Source organism: Polyodon spathula, chromosome 16, assembly GCF_017654505.1.
Source record: "Polyodon spathula isolate WHYD16114869_AA chromosome 16, ASM1765450v1, whole genome shotgun sequence".
Classification (NCBI taxonomy): domain Eukaryota; kingdom Metazoa; phylum Chordata; class Actinopteri; order Acipenseriformes; family Polyodontidae; genus Polyodon; species Polyodon spathula.
Genome location: NC_054549.1, coordinates 9,538,135 through 9,560,418, shown reverse-complemented (window position 1 = coordinate 9,560,418; position 22,284 = coordinate 9,538,135). Strand labels below are relative to the sequence as shown.

The following is a 22,284-nucleotide window of genomic DNA, read 5'->3' as shown; positions in this document are numbered from 1 at the left end:
CTAAAGCACAGGGAAGCATTGTAAAGCACAGAGAGGTCTGGTAAAGTAAAGCACAGAGAGGTCTGGTAAAGCACAGGGAAGCATTGTAAAGCACAGAGAGGTCTGGTAAAGCATAGGGAAGCATTGTAAAGCACAGAGAGGTCTGGTAAAGCATAGGGAAGCATTGTAAAGCACAGAGAGGTCTGGTAAAGCAAAGGAAGCATTGTAAAGCACAGAGAGGTCTGGTAAAGCATAGGGAAGCATTGTAAAGCACAGAGAGGTCTGGTAAAGCATAGGGAAGCATTGTAAAGCACAGAGAGGTCTGGTAAAGCATAGGGAAGCATTGTAAAGCACAGAGAGGTCTGGTAAAGCACAGGGAAGCATTGTAAAGCACAGAGAGGTCTGGTAAAGCATAGGGAAGCATTGTAAAGCACAGAGAGGTGTGGTAAAGCATAGGGAAGCATTGTAAAGCACAGAGAGGTCTCTGTAACCGGGCTGAAATTTTCAAAAGGTATTCGAGCCCGTCCATTCCAATGTGCAACACTGTACATTAAAAACAACAGCGACACGGCGCGCAGGCGGGGAGCACACCTCCTTCCACTCGTGTTTATATCACTCGTTTATAATACTCGTGAGTATTAACCTCTGTGGCAGCGAATACAGACTTTTCTTTATTTGCTTATTATCAGCTCAGTAAAAGCTTGCTTCAAAAACCACACAGAGTGCAATACCGCCGCGCACACAGAGTGCAATACAGCTGCTCCCCGGCACTGTGATTAACACGCAGCGTCTCAATATTATACCGCTATCACAAAGCCGTGTGATTTCTAAAGAGGGGTCGCTCAGCTCTACAACAAACAGCAGCTTGAAATACGCGGCACGACATTATACTCTACCGGTCAACACAAACACAAACATGCTCTTTTCCACGCCTGTATATATATATATAGAGAGAGAGAGAGGGAGAGACAGGCAGACCCGGCTGCGCTTGTTTGCATTCAGTCCTATATAAACACTCACCTTGGTGTGCGCTGCGAGCCACAGTAAGCAGCACAGCGCTAGTGTGCTCTCTTTCCAACACATCGCTCGTCCTGTCTCGGCCGGGCGGGCCACTCTTCCTCGATCTCGGCTGGGAGATGCTGTTTGCACAGCTCGGATAAAGGCAGCTGCCGGTAGTTTGCACAGCGAGCGCAGCGCGCAGTGTGAGTGGAGAGCTGCGGGGTCTCTCCGGTCACCAGTGCGCTCAGTGACACGCCTCTGGTTTCCGTGTCACCGCGAGCAACGCAATTTCAAAATATGCACTTCCTTCTCACACAGCTATTGCGACATGCACAAGAAACAGCATCGAGAGTGTGATTTATAATAACACTGACACGCTAACAGGGCGTTGTTCTTTCCTCTCCTTGTTTAAGCGTCCTCTGGGCTCAGTGAAGTTCAGGGTTCAGTTCTGTTTGCACACTGGCCACATTTATTGAACCTTTAAATCTCCTGCCTTCTTCTTCTTCTTCTTCATAATAATAATAATAATAATAATAATAATGCAGGGGTCTCCAGCCCTGGTCCTGGAGAGCCCCTGTCCAGCACGTTTTCTAGGTGTCTTTACATCATCAGTGGCTAAAGATCTGGAACCTGTTAATCTGGACTAATTAAGCCAATTAAGCTGCCAAACGTGTGGGGGGGGGGTCATTATTGTGAACAGGAAACCCACAGGCTGACTCTGCCATGACCCTGCAGCTGCATGACTGTAAACACACAGAAATTCAAGAGCCCCCCTGTACAGAGCTGCCCCTGCGTTCACCCTGCAGGACCGGACTGGGCCGGGCCGGCCGCGCTGTGCAGAATCACGCTGCTCCAGGCCTCTCTGTTTCTGATGAGAGCTCTGCTGACGGGTAGCGGTGGTTCGAGGAATGCCTGCGAAGTCGTCGGGCGCGCGATGGCTCTGAGCAGTTTCCTGTGGTTTAGATGTGCATTCGACAGCACTCTGGTTCTGAGTAACTGTGACAGCAGATCATTCCTCTCACAGAGCAGGCCAGCTCAAACAGAGAGGCGAGCCTCACACTGCCCCCCCCCCATGTAAATGAGTTCCGGGAAGCTGCCCCTCATTCACCATGCTTAAGGAGGTCAGCTCAGGTCAGCAGGGAGAGCAGCCTCTACATTTCAAACCATCACTTCTGCTGTTACATGAAATACAGAAATTACTGGCAGCAACGAGCCAGTCCCAGAGCATGACACCCTGGAACTGTACATGCATGAAACAGGGCTGGGGATGAGACTCCTACTGCACAGCAGAGTCACCCACTCCAGGGTTTACTGCCAGCTTCATCAGCCCCAGTGTGTGCAGGGAACAAGCTCAGGTGGGTCTTATTATTAAACTCACAGCAAAACCAGGAATGGATCAAACTGCTGTGCAATGGGAGTCTCATTGCCATCCCATTCATCCAAACACAGCCTCATCCCATTGCAGCTGCTCTGTACTCATAGGCAGCCAGTAATCACGTTGCACTGACTGTGGGGGCGTGGCCAGCAGCGAGCAGCCAGTAATCACGTTGCACTGACTGTGGGGGCGTGGCCAGCAGCGAGCAGCCAGTAATCACGTTGCACTGACTGTGTAGCGGATCTGCTCTGTGCCCATATGTACACTATATAGAAATACATACAGATGATGTGCTCTGTGTTTGAGTTTCCGCTGGTCGGAAGTGAGCCTGCTCTCCCACTGCAACCCTCCCACAGCCTGAGAATCCCCCACCCACAGCACTGTCTGACTTATAGGTCACCCGTGACTTCACTGCCATCAAGACAAGACTGAGACATGCGAGCTGGTCTCCCGTGACTTCACTGCCATCAAGACAAGACTGAGACACGCGACCTGGCTAGCGTTTCAACACAGCGATTACCGAGGGGAAGCCACAAGAGACCCAGTCAAGCAGACCAGCGTTTGGGCTCCAGTGCTTCATCAGAGTGATTACTGAGGGGAAGCCACAAGAGACCCAGTCAAGCAGACCAGCGTTTGAGCTCCAGTGCTTCATCAGAGTGATTACTGAGGGGAAGCCACAAGAGACCCAGTCAAGCAGACCAGCGTTTGGGCTCCAGTGCTTCATTAGAGTTATTATTGAGGTGAAACTAGAAGAGACTGGCTGAGCCAATTCAAAACACATCTATTCATAACCTGACCTCCAGCCCACGCAATCGGGAGCTGCGTTTGTAAAACATTACTCATACAAGCCTTCAGGCAAACTCAATGAAACTAACGAGAAAAAAACGATGTAACTGCCGTGGCATGAGATCGTTTTATAAACCAAGGTGCTCCTAAATTAAACACAGACAGCGAGAGACACAGAGACAGAGACACACAGAGCATCCTCTTTACACTAAACACACAGAGAAAGAGTTCCAGTCAAAACTTTTGTCATGGAATCGAAGAAGTTTGTTTTTGCTCAACACAACCGAGTTTAATAATAAAGAACAAAATGCAAGAAATATAATCATGTAGCAACCCAGCATTTATCTGAGAGAGATACGCACAGAGAGATACACACAGATAAATATACAGATACACACAGAGAGATATACTCTCACACTGAGAAATATAATCTCACACCTCACAGTTCAAAGCACATACTTCCCCATATCTCTGGAGAAGCGCTTCTCCCAGTCTCATGAAACTTGGTATCAACATTATTGAGCCCCAGTGAGAGCAGGAGATTCTGGGGAGACAAGGAGTTTGTGGGGGTCTGTTTATCTGTGCGTACATACGCCCATCCCTCTGTGTGTCACAGATCACTGGAGAATCCCTCTTGCTGGAGAATCCCTGGAGAATCCCTCTCCCTGGAGAATCCCTGGAGAATCTCCCTGGAGTTAATCCCGAGGCGTTTCCTTGCTTGTTGTTTTCTGTCCATGCTGTTGAAGTTCAGTCACAGTGAAAGACCCCTGAACAACGTCAAAGCAAGAAGGGCTAACACTAACAGCCATCCGCTATCCAGAGAACTCTCCGGAAACCTCAGGATGCCAGCTCCAGCAAGCCAATCACAAGTTGCCACGCCTCTTGGAATTCTGGGAGTTGTAGTTCCATTAAAAGGGAGGTTTAAAGATTTTAAAAAGCAATTTCTGAAGCTCTCCTGTTTTGCAAATAGCAGCTCCTTCTGTGCAGTCTGCATTGTCCCGTCAGGGTTTGGTCTCCCCTCAGCCCCCGCTGGCTGGTATGGGGTAGTGCAGCTCCTCTCCTCTGCTCTCTGTCGCCCCCTCACTTCCCGCTGGCTGGTATGGGGTAGTGCAGCTCCTCTCCTCTGCTCTCTGTCGCCCCCTCACTTCCCGCTGGCTGGTATGGGGTAGTGCAGATCCTTGCCCCCCTCCTCCTGCACACACACACTGGCTCTGCAGGTTTCCTCCAGCTGGCTGTGGCTCGGGCTCTGGCTCTCCTGCTGGGGGGTGCTGATCGGGGGACCCTCCTCTCCTCCCCCTGTCCTCTCAGCCCCCCTTCTGCCTGAGCCCAGGATCACAGTGCTGGGGTGCAGGATGAAGATGGACCCTGAAAGACATACAAAAAAACACCCACAAAGACAGAGACAGACACGCAGAGAAAAAAACACACATACATTATATATAGATCACTAGAATAATCTCAATCACTATAACAATCTCTATCACTAGAATAATCTCTATCACTATAATCACTAGAATAATCTCTATCACTAAAATCACTATAATAATCTCTATAACTATAATCACTATAATAATCTCAGTCACTATAATCACTATAATAATCTCAATCACTATAATCACTATAATAATCTCTATCACTATAATCACTATAATAATCTCTATCACTATAATCACTATAATAATCTCAATCACTATAATCACTATAATAATCTCTATCACTATAATCACTATAATAATCTCTATCACTATAATCACTATAATAATCTCTAATCACTATAATAATCTCAATCACTATAATAATCTCTCAATCACTATAATAATCTCTATATAATCACTATAATAATCTCTATCACTATAATAATCTATCACTATAATCACTATAATAATCTCTATCACTATAATCACTATAATAATCTCTATCACTATAATCACTATAATAATCTCTATCTATAATCACTATAATAATCTCAATCACTATAATAATCTCAATCACTATCAATCACTATAATAATCTCTATCACTATAATAATCTCTATCACTATAATCACTATAATAATCTCTATCACTATAATCACTATAATAATCTCTATCACTATAATCACTATAATAATCTCAATCACTATAATAATCTCTATCACTATAATCACTATAATAACTATCACTATAATCACTATAATAATCTCAATCACTATCTAAATCACTATAATAATCTCAATCACTATAAATCTCACTATATCACTATAAACTCTATCACTATAATATCACTATAATAATCTCTATCACTATAATAATCTCTATCACTATAATCATCTCTATCACTATCAATAATCTCTATCACTATAATCACTATAATAATCTCTATATAATAACTATAATAATCTATAATCACTATAATAATCTCTATCACTATAATAATCTCTATCACTATAATCACTATAATCAATCTATAATCACTATAATAATCTCAATCACTATAATAATCTCTATCACTATAATCACTATAATAATCTCAATCACTATAATCATCTCTATCACTATAATCACTATAATAATCTCTATCACTATAATCACTATAATAATCTCTATCACTATAATAATCTATAATAATAACTATAATCATCTATAATCACTATAATAATCTCTAATCACTATAATAATCTCTATCACTATAATCACTATAATAATCTCTATCACTATAATAATCTCTATCACTATAATCACTATAATAATCTCTATCACTATAATCAATATAATAATCACTATAACTATCTCTATAATCACTATAATAATCTCTATCACTATAATACTCTCTATCTATAATCTCTATCAATCTCAATCACTATAACAATCTCTATCACTATAATCACTATAATAATCTCAATCACTATAATAACAATCTCTATCACTATAATCACTATAATAATCTCTATCACTATAATCACTATAATAATCTCTAATCACTATAATCATCTCTATCACTATAATCACTCTATCATCTATAATCACTATAATAATCTCAATCACTATAATCATCTCTATCACTATAATAATCTCTATAACTATAATCACTATAATAATCTCTATCACAATATAATCTAATCTAATCACTATAATAATCTCAATCACTATAATAATCTCTAATCACTATAATAATCTCTATCACTATAATCACTCTATCACTCTAATCACTATAATAATCTCTATCACTATAATCACTATAATAATCTAATCACTATAATAATCTCTATCACTATAATCACTATATCAATCTCTATCACTATAATAATCTCTATCACTATAATAATCTCTATCACTATAATAATCTCAATAATAATCTCTATCACTATAATAATCTCTATCACTATAATCACTATAATAATCTCTATAATCACTATAATAATCTCTATCACTATAATAACTATAATAATCTCTAATCACTATAATAATCTCTATCACTATAATAATCTATAATCACTATAATCACTATAATAATCTCTATCACTAATCACTATAATAATCTCTATCACTATAATCACTATAATAATCTCTATCACTATAATAATAATCTCTATCACTATAATAATCTCTATCACTATAATCACTATAATAATCTCTATCACTATAATCACTATAATAATCTCTATCACTATAATCACTATAATAATCTCTATCACTATCACTATAATAATCTCTATCACTATAATCACTATAATAATCTCTATCACTATAATCACTATAATAATCTCTATCACTATAATAATCTCTATCACTATAATCACTATAATAATCTCTATCACTATAATAATCTCTATCACTATAATACTATAATAATCTCTATCACTATAATCACTATAATAATCTCTATCACTATAATCACTATAATAATCTCTATCACTATAATAATCTCAATCACTATAATAATCTCTATCACTATAATAATCTCAATCACTATAATCACTATAATAATCTCTATCACTATAATCACTATAATAATCTCTATCACAGCAATGAGAGCTTCACGGGTAGAGCTACTCTGACTCACCAATGTTGTTATTGACGCTGTCGCCCCCTTTAGGCTCAGCAATGAACTGCTGCACCCGGCTGTCACTGCAGGGTTCCCGAGAGACACCCAGCTCCGCGGGGGCCCCGTCTCCAGCCCTGCCCAGGGGCCTCATCTCCTCCACGGGGGGCCTCACTTCCCCCTCATGGCTCTCCTGCCTCTCCCCCTCCGCGGCCAGCAGGGGGCAGTCCTGCTGCTTGTGTTGGAACTCCAGCAGAGCTGGCGGCCGCTGTGGAACAGGCAGTTACATTAACATTCGGGGCTTTCACTGATCTGACAGCAAAACACAACACAGGGGACCTCTTGTGGAGAAAAAGAGGAACTGCAGCCTGTAAAATGAAGCTTGCCTTTAGATTCAATCTCTCTCCTCTCCTCTCTCCCCTCAGTGAGGGGCTCACCTGTGGAATCAGCTTCATATCTGTCATCCCTGGAATGGAAAACAAACAAACAAGGTGTCAAACAAACAAAAACTCCCCTCCCCTCCACTCTCCTCTCCCCTCCCCTCCGCTCCCTCCCCCTCTCCCCTCTCCTCTCTCTCCTCCCCTCTCCTCTCCTCCCCTCTCCCCTCTCCCCCCCCTCTCCCCTCCCCTCTCCTCCTCTCCCCTCTCCTCATTCTCTCTCTCCCTCTCCTCTCCCCTCCTCTCTCTCTCTCTCTCCCCTCCTGTCCCTCTCCTCTCCTCTCTCTCCCCCTCCCCCTCCCTCTCCTCTCCTCTCTCACCTCGGGAGTGTTTGAGCAGGGCTCCCAGTCTCCTTCGATTCTTCAGCAGCAGGAGCAGCAGGCAGCAGATCAGCGAGATGGAGATGAAGACAGCGAGACTCTGCAGAGAGCCTGGGAGAGGAACATAGAGAGAGAGACCAGAGTCCAATCACACAGAGACCAGCTTCAAATGAGCCAATCACACAGAAACCAGCCCAGCCAGCACTAAACACAGCCCTGACAGCCAGCTCTGAACACAGCCCTGAACACAGCCCTGAAAGCCAGCCCTGAACACAGCCCTGAACACAGCCCTGAACAGCCCTGAACACAGCCCTGAACACAGCCCTGAACACAGCCCTGAACACAGCCCTGACACAGCCCTGAACACAGCCCTGAACACAGCCCTGACACACAGCCCTGAACACAGCCCTGACAGCCAGCCCTGAACACAGCCCTGACACACAGCCCTGAAGCCAGCCCTGAACACAGCCCTGAACACAGCCCTGAACACAGCCCTGACACAAGCCCTGACACAGCCCTGAACACAGCCCTGACAGCCAGCCCTGAACACAGCCCTGAACACAGCCCTGAACACAGCCCTGAACACAGCCCTGACAGCCAGCCCTGAACACAACCCTGAACACAGCCAGCCCTGAACACAGCCCTGAACACAGCCCTGAACACAGCCCTGAACACAGCCCTGACAGCCAGCCCTGAACACAGCCCTGAACACAGCCCTGACAGCCAGCCCTGAACACAGCCCTGACAGCAAGCCCTGAACACAGCCCTGAACACAGCCCTGACAGCCAGCCCTGACAGCCAGCCCTGAACACAGCCCTGAACAGCAAGCCCTGACAGCCCTGAACACAGCCCTGAACACAGCCCTGAACACAGCCCTGACAGCCAGCCCTGAACACAGCCCTGACAGCCCTGCAAGCCCTGAACAGCCCTGAAACAGCCCTGACAGCCAGCCCTGAACACAGCCCTGAACACAGCCCTGAAGCCAGCCCTGAACACAGCCCTGACAGCCAGCCCTGAACACAGCCCTGAACACAGCCCTGAACACAGCCCTGAACACAGCCCTGACAGCCAGCCCTGAACACAGCCCTGAACACAGCCCTGACAGCCAGCCCTGAACACAGCCCTGAACACAGCCCTGACAGCCAGCCCTGAACACAGCCCTGAACACAGCCCTGAACACAGCCCTGAACACAGCCCTGAACACAGCCCTGAACACAGCCCTGACACCAGCCCTGAACACAGCCCTGAACACAACCCTGACAGCCAGCCCTGAACACAGCCCTGACACAGCCCTGAACACAGCCCTGAACACAGCCTCTTGTGTCAAACTTGTGTCGGTGACTGTCTGTACTCGTTCGGGACTTTTGTCGGGCCTTGTGTCGGGACCTCGTGTCGGACTGTGTCGGAGACTTGTGTCGGGACTGTCGGTCGGACTTGGGGTCGGACTGGTCGGTCGGGACTGGTTGGTCGGGGACTTGTAGTAGGACTGTCGGTCGGGACTTGTTTGGGTCTGTCGGTCGGTCAACTTGTGTCGGGACTTGGGTCAAGACTTGTTTGTCCTTGTCGTCAGCTTGTGTCGGGCCTTTCGTGTCGGGACTGTTGGTCGGACTTGCGGGTCGGACGGGACTTTGGTCGGACTGTGTCTGACTGTCGTTTGGGCCTTTAACACAGCACAGCCCTGAACACAGCCCTGAACACAGCCCTGCCCTGAACACAGCCCTGAACACAGCCCTGAACACAACCCTGACAGCACAGCCCTGAACACAGCCCTGACAGCCAGCCCTGAACACAGCCCTGAACACAGCCCTGAAGCACAGCCCTGAACACAGCCCTGAACACAGCCCTGAACACAGCCCTGAACACAGCCCTGAACACAGCCCTGAACACAGCCCTGACAGCAGCCCTGAACACAGCCCTGAACACAGCCCTGAACACAGCCCTGAACACAGCCCTGACAGCCAGCCCTGAACACAACCCTGACAGCCAGCCCTGAACACAGCCCTGAACAGCCCTGAACACAGCCCTGAACACAGCCCTGAACACAGCCCTGAACACAGCCCTGAACACAGCCCTGAACACAGCCCTGAACACAGCCCTGACAGCCAGCCCTGAACACAGCCCTGACAGCAGCCCTGAACACAGCCCTGAACACAGCCCTGAACACAGCCCTGAACACAGCCCTGACAGCCAGCCCTGAACACAGCCCTGAACACAGCCCTGAACACAGCCCTGAACACAGCCCTGACAGACCAGCCCTGAACACAGCCCTGAACACAGCCCTGAACAGCTCTGAACACAGCCCTGAACACAGAACACAGCCCTGAACACAGCCCTGACACACAGCCCTGAACACAGCCCTGACACACAGCCCTGAACACAGCCCTGAACACAGCCCTGAACACAGCCCTGAACACAGCCCTGAACACAGCCCTGAACACAGCCCTGAACACAGCCCTGAACACAGCCCTGAACACAGCCCTGAACACAGCCCTGAACACAGCTCTGAACACAGCCCTGAACACAGCCCTGAACACAGCCCTGAACACAGCCCTGAACACAGCCCTGAACACAGCCCTGAACACAGCCCTGAACATAGCCCTGAACACAGCCCTGAACACAGCCCTGAACACAGCCCTGAACACAGCCCTGAACACAACCCTGACAGCCAGCCCTGAACACAACCCTGACAGCACAGCCCTGAACACAGCCCTGAACACAGCCCTGAACACAGCCCTGAACACAGCCCTGAACACAGCCCTGAACACAGCCCTGAACACAGCCCTGAACACAGCCCTGAACACAGCCCTGAACACAGCCCTGACAGCCAGCCCTGAACACAGCCCTGAACACAGCCCTGACAGCCAGCCCTGAACACAGCCCTGAACAACAGCCCTGAACACAGCCCTGAACACAGCCCTGAACACAGCCCTGAACACAACCCTGACAGCAAGCCCTGAACACAGCCCTGAACACAGCCCTGAACACAGCCCTGACACCCAGCCCTGAACACAGCCCTGAACACAGCCCTGAACACAGCCCTGACAGCCAGCCCTGAACACAGCCCTGAACACAGCCCTGAACACAGCCCTGAACACAGCCCTGAACACAGCCCTGAACACAGCCCTGAACACAGCCCTGAACACAGCCCTGAACACAGCCCTGAACACAGCCCTGAACACAGCCCTGAACACAACCCTGACACACAGCCCTGAACACAGCCCTGACAGCAAGCCCTGAACACAGCCCTGACACAGAACACAGCCCTGAACACAGCCCTGAACACAGCCCTGACAGCCAGCCCTGAACACAGCCCTGAAGCCAGCCCTGAACACAGCCCTGAACACAGCCCTGAACACAGCCCTGAACACAGCCCTGAACACAGCCCTGAACACAGCCCTGAACACAGCCCTGAACACAGCCCTGAACACAGCCCTGACAGCCAGCCCTGAACACAGCCCTGAACACAGCCCTGAACACAGCCCTGAACACAGCCCTGAACACAGCCCTGAACACAGCCCTGACAGCCAGCCCTGAACACAGCCCTGAACACAGCCCTGAACACAGCCCTGAACACAGCCCTGAACACAGCCCTGAACACAGCCCTGAACATAGCCCTGAACACAGCCCTGAACACAGCCCTGAACACAGCCCTGAACACAGCCCTGAACACAGCCCTGAAAACAGCCCTGAACACAGCCCTGAACACAACCCTGACAGCCAGCCCTGAACACAGCCCTGAACACAGCCCTGACAGCCAGCCCTGAACACAACCCTGACAGCCAGCCCTGAACACAGCCCTGACACACAGCCCTGAACACAGCCCTGAACACAGCCCTGAACACAGCCCTGACAGCCAGCCCTGAACACAGCCCTGCAGCCCTGAACACAGAACACAACCCTGAACACAGCCCTGAACACAGCCCTGACCAGCCCTGAACACAGCCCTGAACACAGCCCTGACAGCCAGCCCTGCCCTGAACACAGCCCTGACAGCCAGCCCTAGTGCTTGCAGTGGTACAGTACCTTTAGGTCCAGAGGGAGGCGCTGTGCTGCTAGTTGTGATGGGGAGAGTCAGAATGGGTGTGATCATGTTGGTGAGGGAGACAGGGGGGTGGGGCTCTGTGGTCTCCGTGGTGGGAGGGGCTGTGGAGTCGTGGGTGGTGGGGCTTGTTGAGAGCTGTCCAGTTGCAGCGCCCCCTGAGGGAGTGGAGGAGGCAGCGTGGACACAGACCTCATCGCGGGTATCAGAGCCCTGCAGAAACACAGCCTGACCTAAACTGGCACAGCTAGAGAAACACAGAGAAAGAGGTAAGGGGTTAGACAGGAGAGAGAGAGAGAGATCAACAGTGTGCAGCGACGGGGCGCAGTGACGGGATGCAGTGAGAGGGCGCAGCATGAAGGTGCAGTGACAGGGTGCAGCGACAGGGTGCAGCGACAGGGTGCAGTGACAGGGCGCAGTGTGAGGGTGCAGCGACAGGGTGCAGCGCAGGGCGCAGCGACAGGGCGCAGTGTGAGGGCGCAGCGTGAGGGCGCAGTGTGAAGGTGCAGTGTGAGGGTGCAGTGACAGGGCACAGTGCGAAGGTGCAGTGTGAGGGTGCAGTGACAGGATGCAGTGTGAGGGCGCAGTGCGAGGGCGCAGTGCGAAGGTGCAATGTGAGGGCGCAGCATGAAGGTGCAGTGTGAGGGCGCAGCATGAGGGTGCAGTGACAGGGCGCAGTGTGAGGGCGCAGTGACAGGGCGCAGTGTGAGGGTGCAGTGATGAGGGCACAGTGTGAGGGTGCAGTGACAGGGCGCAGTGACGGGGGTGCAGTGATAGGGCGCAGCACGAAGGCACAGTGTGAGGGTGCAGTGACAGGGCGCAGTGTGAAGGTGCAGTGCGAGGGTGCAGTGCGAAGGTGCAGTGCGAAGGTGCAATGTGAGGGTGCAGTGACAGGGCGCAGTGCGAAGGCGCAGTATGGGGTGCAGTGACAGGGCGCAGTGTGAAGGTGCAGTGACAGGGTGCAGTGATGGGGTGCAGTGTGAAGGTGCAGTGTGAGGGTGCAGTGACATGGTGCAGTGACGGGGTTCAGGGCACTCACTCAGTGTGCGCTCGGCAGCGCTCGGTGGAGGATGTCTGGGTGGAGTGATGCCCCGCAGGGCAGCGCTGGCAGGTGGTATCAGTGAAGGCATTACCTGAGGATCACAGAGCAGCCATTAAACCAGAGAGAGAAGAGCAACGAGTCAACAACACAACACTGCACAACAACACAACATCACTGCACAACAACACAACACTACCACAACATCACAACTACACAACAACACACCCACAACACTGCCTCCAGTCACAGCACTGCACACCCACAACACTGCCTCCAGTCACAGCACTGCACACCCACAACACTGCACACCCACAGCACTGCACACCCACAGCACTGCCTCCAGTCACAGCACTGCACACCCACAGCACTGCCTCCAGTCACAACACTGCACACCCACAGCACTGCACACCCACAACACTGCACACCCACAGCACTGCACACCCACAACACTGCACACCCACAGCACTGCACACCCACAGCACTGCCTCCAGTCACAGCACTGCACACCCACAGCACTGTCTCCACTCACAGCACTGCACACCCACAGCACTGCCTCCAGTCACAGCACTGCACACCCACAACACTGCCTCCAGTCACAACACTGCACACCCACAGCACTGCCTCCACTCACAACACTGCACACCCACAACACTGTCTCCAGTCACAACACTGCACACCCACAGCACTGCCTCCAGTCACAACACTGCACACCCACAGCACTGTCTCCAGTCACAACACTGCACACCCACAGCACTGCCTCCAGTCACAGCACTGCACACCCACAGCACTGCCTCCAGTCACAGCACTGCCTCCAGTCACAGCACTGCACACCCACAGCACTGCCTCCAGTCACAGCAGGAGCAGCATGAATCACAGACCTGGCTGCAGCACCCCCCAGCCCGGCTCACACTGTCTGTGCCGCTGGCACCGGGTGCAGGTATACTGAGCGCGGGTCTCGCAGAACCAGCCCGCCCGGCACTGACACTCCCGGTTAGTAAAGAGAGTGCAGTTTACCACCTCAACCAGCTCATCAACACCTGAGAGAGGAGAGGAGAGGATCAGACACGCTCACATGAGAGGAGAGGAGAGGATCAGACACGCTCACACAAGAGGAGAGGAGAGGAGAGGAGAGGAGAGAGAGAGAGGAGGAGGAGAGGAGAGGAGAGGAGAGGATCAGACACGCTCACACGAGAGGACAGGAGAGGAGAGGAGAGGATCAGACACGCTCACACGAGAGGAGAGGAGAGGATCAGACACGCTCACACGAGAGGAGAGGAGAGGATCAGACACGCTCACACGAGAGGAGAGGAGAGGAGAGGAGAGGATCAGACACGCTCACACGAGAAGACAGGAGAGGAGAGGAGAGGATCAGACACGTTCACATGAGAGGAGAGGAGAGGAGAGGAGAGGATCAGACATGCTCACACGAGAGGAGAGGAGAGGAGAGGAGAAGAGGAGAGGAGAGGATCAGACACGCTCACATGAGAGGAGAGGAGAGGATCAGACACGCTCACACGAGAGGAGAGGAGAGGAGAGGATCAGACATGCTCACACGAGAGGAGAGGAGAGGACAGGACAGGGTCAGACACACTCACTGGAGAGGAGAGGAGAGGCTCAGACACACTCACAGGAGAGGAGAGGACAGAGTCAGACACTCACAGGAGAGGAGAGAGGAGATAGAGGAGAGGAGGGAGGGGGGAGGTCTCACCTGAGCAGCGCTGGGTGCAGGGTTGACACTTCGGGACCCCGTTTCTGGTGAGCCAGTAGTACTCCTTTTTGCAGGGCTGGCAGTCACGCTGCAGGTCATCTGGGCAATGAGATCTTGATTGAGTGCCTGAGAGAGAGAGAGGAAAGAGGGATGGAGAGAGGGGGAGAGGAGAAAGGAAGGAGAGGGACACTTCAGAAGAATCACAAACAGAACTTAAGAAAACCCAGTCCACTGTAACAAAAAACAGTGGATACGCCCTATTGAGGAATCGCACAGAGGGGATGGGTAAACTGGACCGTTGTGTTCCAGTCCAGCTACAGCACTATGGAGCTCACGGTGCTGCTGTGAGGGAGCCTCGCCACTAGATGGCAGCAGAAGCACAATTTATAATTCTTAATTCAATTCACCTAGCAACCAACAGGTGGCAGCAGACCCGTTACAATCGATCTCAAGAACAGGGCGCGTGAAAGCCCTGTGAAATATTCCTGCTTGTCTTGCAAGTAGCAAACAGCTGAGTTGGTGTAGCATCGTTCTCTGATGCTGCTGTCTGTACAGAGGTAAATGTCAGAAGTTTCTGAGTGTGTGCGTTTCTCTCTGGAAGGAGAGGGAGGGATGGAGACAGAGGTGGAGAGACAGAGATGGTTCTTTGTGATGAAGCTCCCACTGCTTCCTCTCTCCAGCGAGACAAACAAGGGGTTTTTTATATGCCCTTTTCTTCATTTCTCTTGTGTTTGAAGATGAGATGCAGTCCTGCGCTCTTACTCTCCTCCGCGGGAGCGTCTGTGAGTCTGCTTTTATAAAGTGATGTGATTATTCAAAATGACATTTCTACCAGATCACAAAGCCTCTCTCTCTCTCTCTCTCTCTCTCTCTCTCTCTCTCTCTCTCTCTCTCTCTCTCTATCACACTCTCTCTGGGCTGGGCTGGTCTGTGCTTGGCTGGGCTGGGCTCAGTGTATTGCTGGGCTGGGCTGTGCTGGTCTGTGCTGTGCTGTGCTGGGCTGGGCTGGGCTGTGCTGTGCTTGGCTGGGCTGGGCTCAGTGTGTTGCTGGTCTGTGCTGTGCTGGGCTGTGCTGTGCTGGGTGTGTTGCTGGGCTGGGCTGGGCTGGTCTGCTTGCTGGTCTGTGCTGCGCTGGGCTGGGCTGTGCTCTGCTGGGTTGGTCTGGGCTGGTCTGTGCTGGCTGGGCTGGGTGCTGTTGCTGGTCTGTGCTGGGCTGGTCTGTGCTGTGCTGGGCTGTGCTAGGCTGTGCTGGGCTGGGCTGGGCTCTGTGTGTTGCTGGGTTGGTCTGTGCTGGTCTGTGCTGTGCTGCGCTGGGCTGGTCTGTGCTGGGCTGGGCCGACCCGAAGACACACACCCGACCCTGCTGGTCTGACAACTGACCAGACTGGGACTGACCCGACACTGCCACGGCACACCTGACCGACCCACCCGACCCTACCAGACACGAACCTGGACTGGACTGGAGTCAGTCTAACGACTGGGCACGTCTGTGCACGACCCGGGCCAGACACGACCCCCCGTTGCAGACACTGAACCGACCCGTGCTGGTCACACACTGCGCTGGGCTGGGCTGGACGCGACCAGACACGACACGACCAGGCTGTGCCAGACCCGCTGTGTCTGGGCTGCACTGAACTTGTCCGACCCGGTCACACAACGCTGGCTGGGCTGTGCTGTGCTGCTGGGTGTGCTGTGCTGGGCTGGGCTGGGCTGGGCTGTGCTGTGCTGTGCTGTGCTGGGCTGGGCTGGTCTGTGCTTGGCTGGGCTGGGCTCAGTGTGTTGCTGGTCTGTGCTGTGCTGTTCTGTGCTGTGCTGTGCTGTGCTGGGCTGGGCTGGGCTGGGCTGGGCTGTGCTGCTGTGCTTGCTGTCTGTGCTGGGCTGTGCTGTGCTGGGCTGTGCTGTGCTTGGCTGTGCTGGGCTGTGTTGTGCTGGTCTGTGCTGTGCTGTTCTGTGCTGGGCTGGTGCTGGGCTGTGCTGGGCTGGTCTGTGCCCTGTGCTGTGCTGGTCTGTGCTTGGCTGTGCTGTGCTGTGCTGTTGCTGGTCTGTGCTGTGCTGTGCTGGGCTGGGCTGGGCTGGGCTGGTGCTGTGCTGGGCTGTGCTGTGCTGTGCTGGGCTGGGCTGGGCTGTGCTGTGCTGGGCTGGGCTGTGCTGTGCTGGGCTGGGCTGGGCTGTGCTGGGCTGGGCTGTGCTGGGCTGTGCTGTGCTGGGCTGGGCTGGGCTCTGTGTGTGCTGTGCTGTTGAATGTTGCTTTGCTGGGCTGGAGCTGTGATTGCTGAAAGTGGAACATGTCCTCCTCTGTGCCCAGGGGGAGCTGGGCTGCTGAGTCTGCACTAGAACCTGCAAACACTGAACTCCATCTACACTCAGAGCAAAGCCTCCCTGCCTGCCTTTCAGAAACTGTGCTGGGCTGTGCTGTGCAGTTGTGTGTGTGTGTGTGCTGGGCTGGGCTCTCCTCATGTGTGTGTGCTGGTCTGTGCTGTGCTGTGCTGTGCTGAACATGTGCTACACTCAGAGCAAAGGTGTGTGTGCTGTGCGTTTGTGTGTGTGTGTGTAGTTTGTGTGTGTGTGTGTGTGTGTGTGTGCTGTGCTGTGTGTGTGTGTGTGTTTGTGTGGCGCTATGTAGTTAAGTGCTGTCTAGACACACCACACACATCAGACACTGGGCCAAACACACCTAGTGTGCTAAGCAATACATTTTGTGCTGTGCTGGGCTGGGCTGGGCTGAGAGAGAGGGAAGAGGAGAGGGAGAGAGAGAGAGACAGAGAGAGAGAAAGAGAGAGAGGAGTTGATTTGCATGAGAGCCGATGGAGTCTCAGTGATTTCTGAAAGTGGAACATGTCCTCCTCCTCATCCCGTCCCAGGGGGAGTCCCGGCCGCTGCTGAGTCCCTGCACTAGAACCTGCAAACACTGAACATCCCCTGCACTAGGGGGAGAGGGGGGGAGGAGAGGAGAGGGGAGGAGAGAGAGGGAGAGGAGATGGGGGAGAGAGAGGGAGAGAGAGAGAGAGAGAGAGGAGGGAGAGAAGAGAGGAGGAGAGAGAGGGGGGAGAGGAGGAGGAGGAGAGAGGGGAGAGGAGGGGAGAGGGAGGGAGAGGGAGAGGAGAGAGAGAGAGGGGAGGAGGGAGAGGGGAGAGGGGAGGAGAGGGGAGAGAGAGAGGGGAGGGGAGAGAGAGGAGGAGAGAGGGAGAGAGAGGGGGAGGGGAGAGAGGGAGAGAGAGAGGGGGGAGAGGGGAGAGAGAGGGGAGAGGAGGAGGGGAGAGGAGAGGAGAGAGGGGAGAGAGAGGGGAGAGAGGAGGAGAGAGAGAGGGGGGAGAGAGGGGGGATTTTCATGTTTAATTAATGGAGCTTCCATACAGCACAGCATTCATAGCCCAGGGATGTAAATCAGACTCCTGTTGCACAGCAGTGTCACCCAGTCCAGGGTTTACTGCCAGCTTGATCAGCCCCAGTGTGTCTATCTAACAAGCTCAGGTGTGTCTGATTATTAAACTCCTAGTGAAAGCAGGACTGGATCACACTGCTGTGCAGCGGGAGTCTGATTATTAAACTCCTAGTGAAAGCAGGACTGGATCACACTGCTGTGCAGCGGGAGTCTGATTATTAAACTCCTAGTGAAAGCAAGACTGGATCACACTGCTGTGCAACGGGAGTATGATTATTAAACTCCTAGTGAAAGCAGGACTGGATCACACCGCTGTGCAGCGGGAGTCTGATTATTAAACTCCTAGTGAAAGCAGGACTGGATCACACTGCTGTGCAGCGGGAGTCTGATTATTAAACTCCTAGTGAAAGCAGGACTGGATCACACTGCTGTGCAGCGGGAGTCTGATTATTAAACTCCTAGTGAAAGCAGGACTGGATCACACCGCTGTGCAGCGGGAGTCTGATTATTAAACTCACAGTGAAAGCAGGACTGGATCACACTGCTGTGCAGCGGGAGTCTGATTATTAAACTCCTAGTGAAAGCAGGACTGGATCACACTGCTGTGCAGCGGGAGTCTGATTATTAAACTCCTAGTGAAAGCAGGACTGGATCACACTGCTCTGCAGCAGGAGTCTGATTATTAAACTCACAGTGAAACCAGGACTGGATCACACTGCTCTGCAGCAGAAGTCTGATTATTAAACTTGCAGTGAAACCAGGACTGGATCATACTGCTCTGCAGTAGGAGTCTGATTGCCATCCCTGCAGCCAGACAGCTTCAAGGAGGATGGGAGCCAGCCCCAGAGAACACTGACAAACTGGTCAGCCAACAAGGCGCGTTGGTGTGATGAGCAGAAGGCTGACCTCAGTAACCCTACCCTGGCGGTTTGATATTGGGTTAGGAGTCCCTCTGTACCTTCCTCTGCTCTCTCATCACACCAGGGCGCTTCGCTTGCGCTTCCCGTTATGAAGCCGTCTTGCCAAACCTCAGGTTCCTCTGTCTCTAATAATAAACGCGCTCCACAGCAGAACCTCGAGCAAACAAACAGGATGCAGGCGGCTCTTACTCTTTCAATAGCCGTTTGCATTTCATTGTAGCGGTTCTGTCTCTTCACCGCCTTTCAGCGCCGCGTTTTAATTCATTTACGCGCTAACAAGTCTCCGCCCTGCCCCTAGCATCTCGCATTGCTGTGTGAATGCGTGTTTTATCGGATGGTTTGTTTTTGTCCTGTTTTGAATGAATGCTCTCTCTCTCTCTCTCTGTTTTGCCGTTGATTTGCATAAAGCTAGTTCTCGCCACTATTGTCTTTCCAGGAACCGCCCTGACAACGAGATGTGAAGAAGGGCTATTCTGATAAAGAAATGACATTTGAAACGTGAAACTTTCTGACCGCTTCCAAGAATGACTGCCCGAGCTTTCTGAGAAGCGCCGCGGTGTTTATCGTCAATCCGCAAACAGCAAACAGCACCGGGAGAGGATTGAAAAGCGCCCGGCGGGCCAGCGCGGTTACTCTCGGGTCTGTTTCCTGTAAAGGCTGAACGGGTTACACTCAGTCCGGTATAAACACACAGCGCCAAGCGAGCTGCACAGTAAAACCATCCGTCCTGAGATGAACAACTCGCCCCGTTTCTGACTCTCTACAGCGCCTTGCTGGTAATGAGAGCAGCGCCGCCGCCCACTGAGTTTCAGAAGCACCGTGACGGGGGGGTTACAGAACCAGCCAGCAAGGGCATGGGTTGGATTTTATAAACATCTTATTATTATTATTATTATTATTTTTTATTTTTTTTTCTATTTGTTGTTTTGTTTTTCAAGGAAACCACACGACGTCCACCCAGGAGGAAACGCCCGGGTTTGAGCTGCAGTCCCGGGCCTCCCGCGGCATGACTCTGAAACTCAATTCGTGCTCTATATGCAGCTGAGCTGGTCCCGCTGTCCCTCAGGGTCTGCAGCAGAGCGCTGTCACACCTGGGCTCGGAGAGGACACCTGGACAGGACACCTGGACAAGTCCAGAGTCGCGGGCTTCCACAAGACACCCCCAACAGCACCTGCGCTGCGGGGCCGCCCCCCCGGGTCCGGGTACAGCAGGCTGGTCCGTCCCGTCACAAACACAAACCCCGCTGCAAAAAGGACCTGAAACCGAGTAATATATGCAGTCTGGCAGAGTATCCTGTCAAAACAGATCCTGCATGTGCATGTGTGTTTTGACTGCGCCAACACGCATGTGATATTCGAGCAGGCTTCAGCATATTGCATGGTACAGTCTGTATGTATATATCATTGCAATGAATATCGCGATTCAGCACAGCTTGAATCACGGCGGCGGGCTGGCAGGAAGCGTCAGCAGCTCGTTGGATAGCGTGTAACCCTCAATAACTCCGTGTGATTATATATATATAATGTGTGTATGTATATTATAGTGCAGTTCCTTTAATGTGCTGCTGTCGACCACAGCCTGCACCGCAGCAGGGGAAGCCGCACCTGGACTCAAAGACTTGGCGCGCTTCCACGCGTCTCTGTGACCTCAACTCAAACCGGCTGCGTTTTAAAATGATGCGGCGAATTCACAAAGAATTCCCTCTGAATCCCGCAGGAACACAACCTGGATATCCCCGGTACTTCTGAGAAGTTCTGAAGCCATGCATTGTAGAGTATTACCGATAATAACGACTAGAACTGCGCTGCGCGAAGCAGCCTCGGCTGCGTTCATCTCGGCTGCGCGGTGTTCATCTCGGCTGCGCGGTGTTCATCTCGGCTGCGCGGTGTTGTTTTAACAGGCAGCTAGCCGATTTTATTTATTTATTTATTTTCTCTTTAACTATAATTTTGTTTTGTTAACTTACTCTAAACGTTGTTCAGCCCAAAAGTGACGTGTCGATGTTACTGCATCAAATCACATCTGTCCATCAGCGCTACAGAATGACATTCATCATCATCATCATCATCATCATCATCATCATCATCATCATAATAATAATCATAATAATAATAATAATAATAATAATAATAATAATAATAATAATAACAGGTGTGCACGCTCGTGTCCTGGCTTGGTATTTGTTTGTAACCCTCGATACTGACGCTCGTGTATAAATTCTGGTAAAGTTCAGAAGACTCTTGGTTGTCTCTGCTGGTTTGCCGTGTAGCGCATATTCCAGATAACGCTGAACAGTCAATAGAAATACTGCAGTGTGCGCTCGGGGCGGCCGCTCTGTACGGGGCGGGGGGGGCGTGTTGATGGCATTGCTAATTACAACAGGCGGGCTTAATCGAGACCCCCCACCCCCTCCCTGTGCAGCGTGTGTTGCCTGTATTCTCTCTCAATACCTCTATGGAAAGATAATCATGTGCAGTGAGAGGGAGGCACACGGAGGAGCCCCGGTCTGTATCCTCACAGTGACCGGCTGCTGAAACACAACCCCTGCCTTAGAAATCTCCCGAAACACAAAGATATCTCTCCGGCTTACCTGCTCCGACGAGGCTGCTTCCAACAGCAACACCACCAGCGCAAGGACCGCGACGACCCGGCTGCTCCACCAGTCCATCTCTTCAGAGAGCGCAGGGAAATCAACGAGGAAATTAATCGCAGAAATGCACCCCTCTGCAACACGCGTGTTTCAAAATAAAGGGCTTTCAACAGTGAAACCTCTCTAATGCACATTGATAGATCTCAGATATTAAAAGCACAACGCAAAACGCGCCAGTCTTTGATCTTGAATGGGCGCTGCTCGTAGCGGAATGCACCGGCCGCGCGCACGTGGGTCACAATTTATTCTGAGACACACACACACACACACACACACACACACACACACACACACACACACACACACACACACACACACACACACACAGCTGGTTAGCTGCCTCTCTCTCCTCCCTCTCCCTCTCTCTCTCTCTCTCTCTCTCTCTCTCTCTCTCTCTCTCTCTCTCTCTCTCTCTCTCTCTCTCTCTCATTCACACTGAAACAAGCGAGCCCATCTACTTTTCATTTAAGCACTGCGCAGTGACTGACCGCGCCCGTGTGTTTAGGATCTGCGGGACACGAATGGCTGAGACCCCGCTCCCAGTGTCCCTCAGCCCCTGCTCTCTGTAATAACGACGCACGCCTAGCATCTCTCAGTGCATTGCTAACTGAAGCTCGCCTAGCATC

The 22,284-nt window shown here is 51.2% G+C and overlaps 2 protein-coding genes across 3 annotated transcripts in view; both read right to left on the bottom strand.

Annotated features, from left to right (window-relative positions):
- Positions 1 to 1,281, bottom strand: part of tnfrsf1b (tumor necrosis factor receptor superfamily, member 1B) — a 15,154-nt gene extending 13,873 nt beyond the window's left edge. The window contains exon 1 of one of the 2 annotated variants that reach the window (XM_041274638.1): positions 1,000 to 1,281. In XM_041274638.1, coding sequence (XP_041130572.1) covers positions 1,000 to 1,062 — 63 coding nt within the window. In that variant the 5' untranslated portion in view covers positions 1,063 to 1,281. The remainder of the gene's footprint in view (positions 1 to 999) is intronic. The other variant, XM_041274637.1, reaches the window with a different exon arrangement.
- Positions 1,282 to 3,330: 2,049 nt separating this feature from the next.
- Positions 3,331 to 21,676, bottom strand: si:dkeyp-61b2.1 (tumor necrosis factor receptor superfamily member 8). The gene is made up of 10 exons (XM_041274075.1): positions 21,599 to 21,676; positions 20,099 to 20,264; positions 14,706 to 14,831; positions 13,876 to 14,034; positions 12,995 to 13,088; positions 11,940 to 12,202; positions 7,917 to 8,027; positions 7,522 to 7,625; positions 7,181 to 7,427; positions 3,331 to 4,504 (listed from the first exon to the last, which is right to left on the bottom strand). Exons 1-10 carry the CDS (start codon positions 21,674 to 21,676, stop codon positions 4,281 to 4,283), a joined length of 1,572 nt encoding a protein of 523 aa, XP_041130009.1. The 3' UTR covers positions 3,331 to 4,280.
- Positions 21,677 to 22,284: the final 608 nt, after the last annotated feature.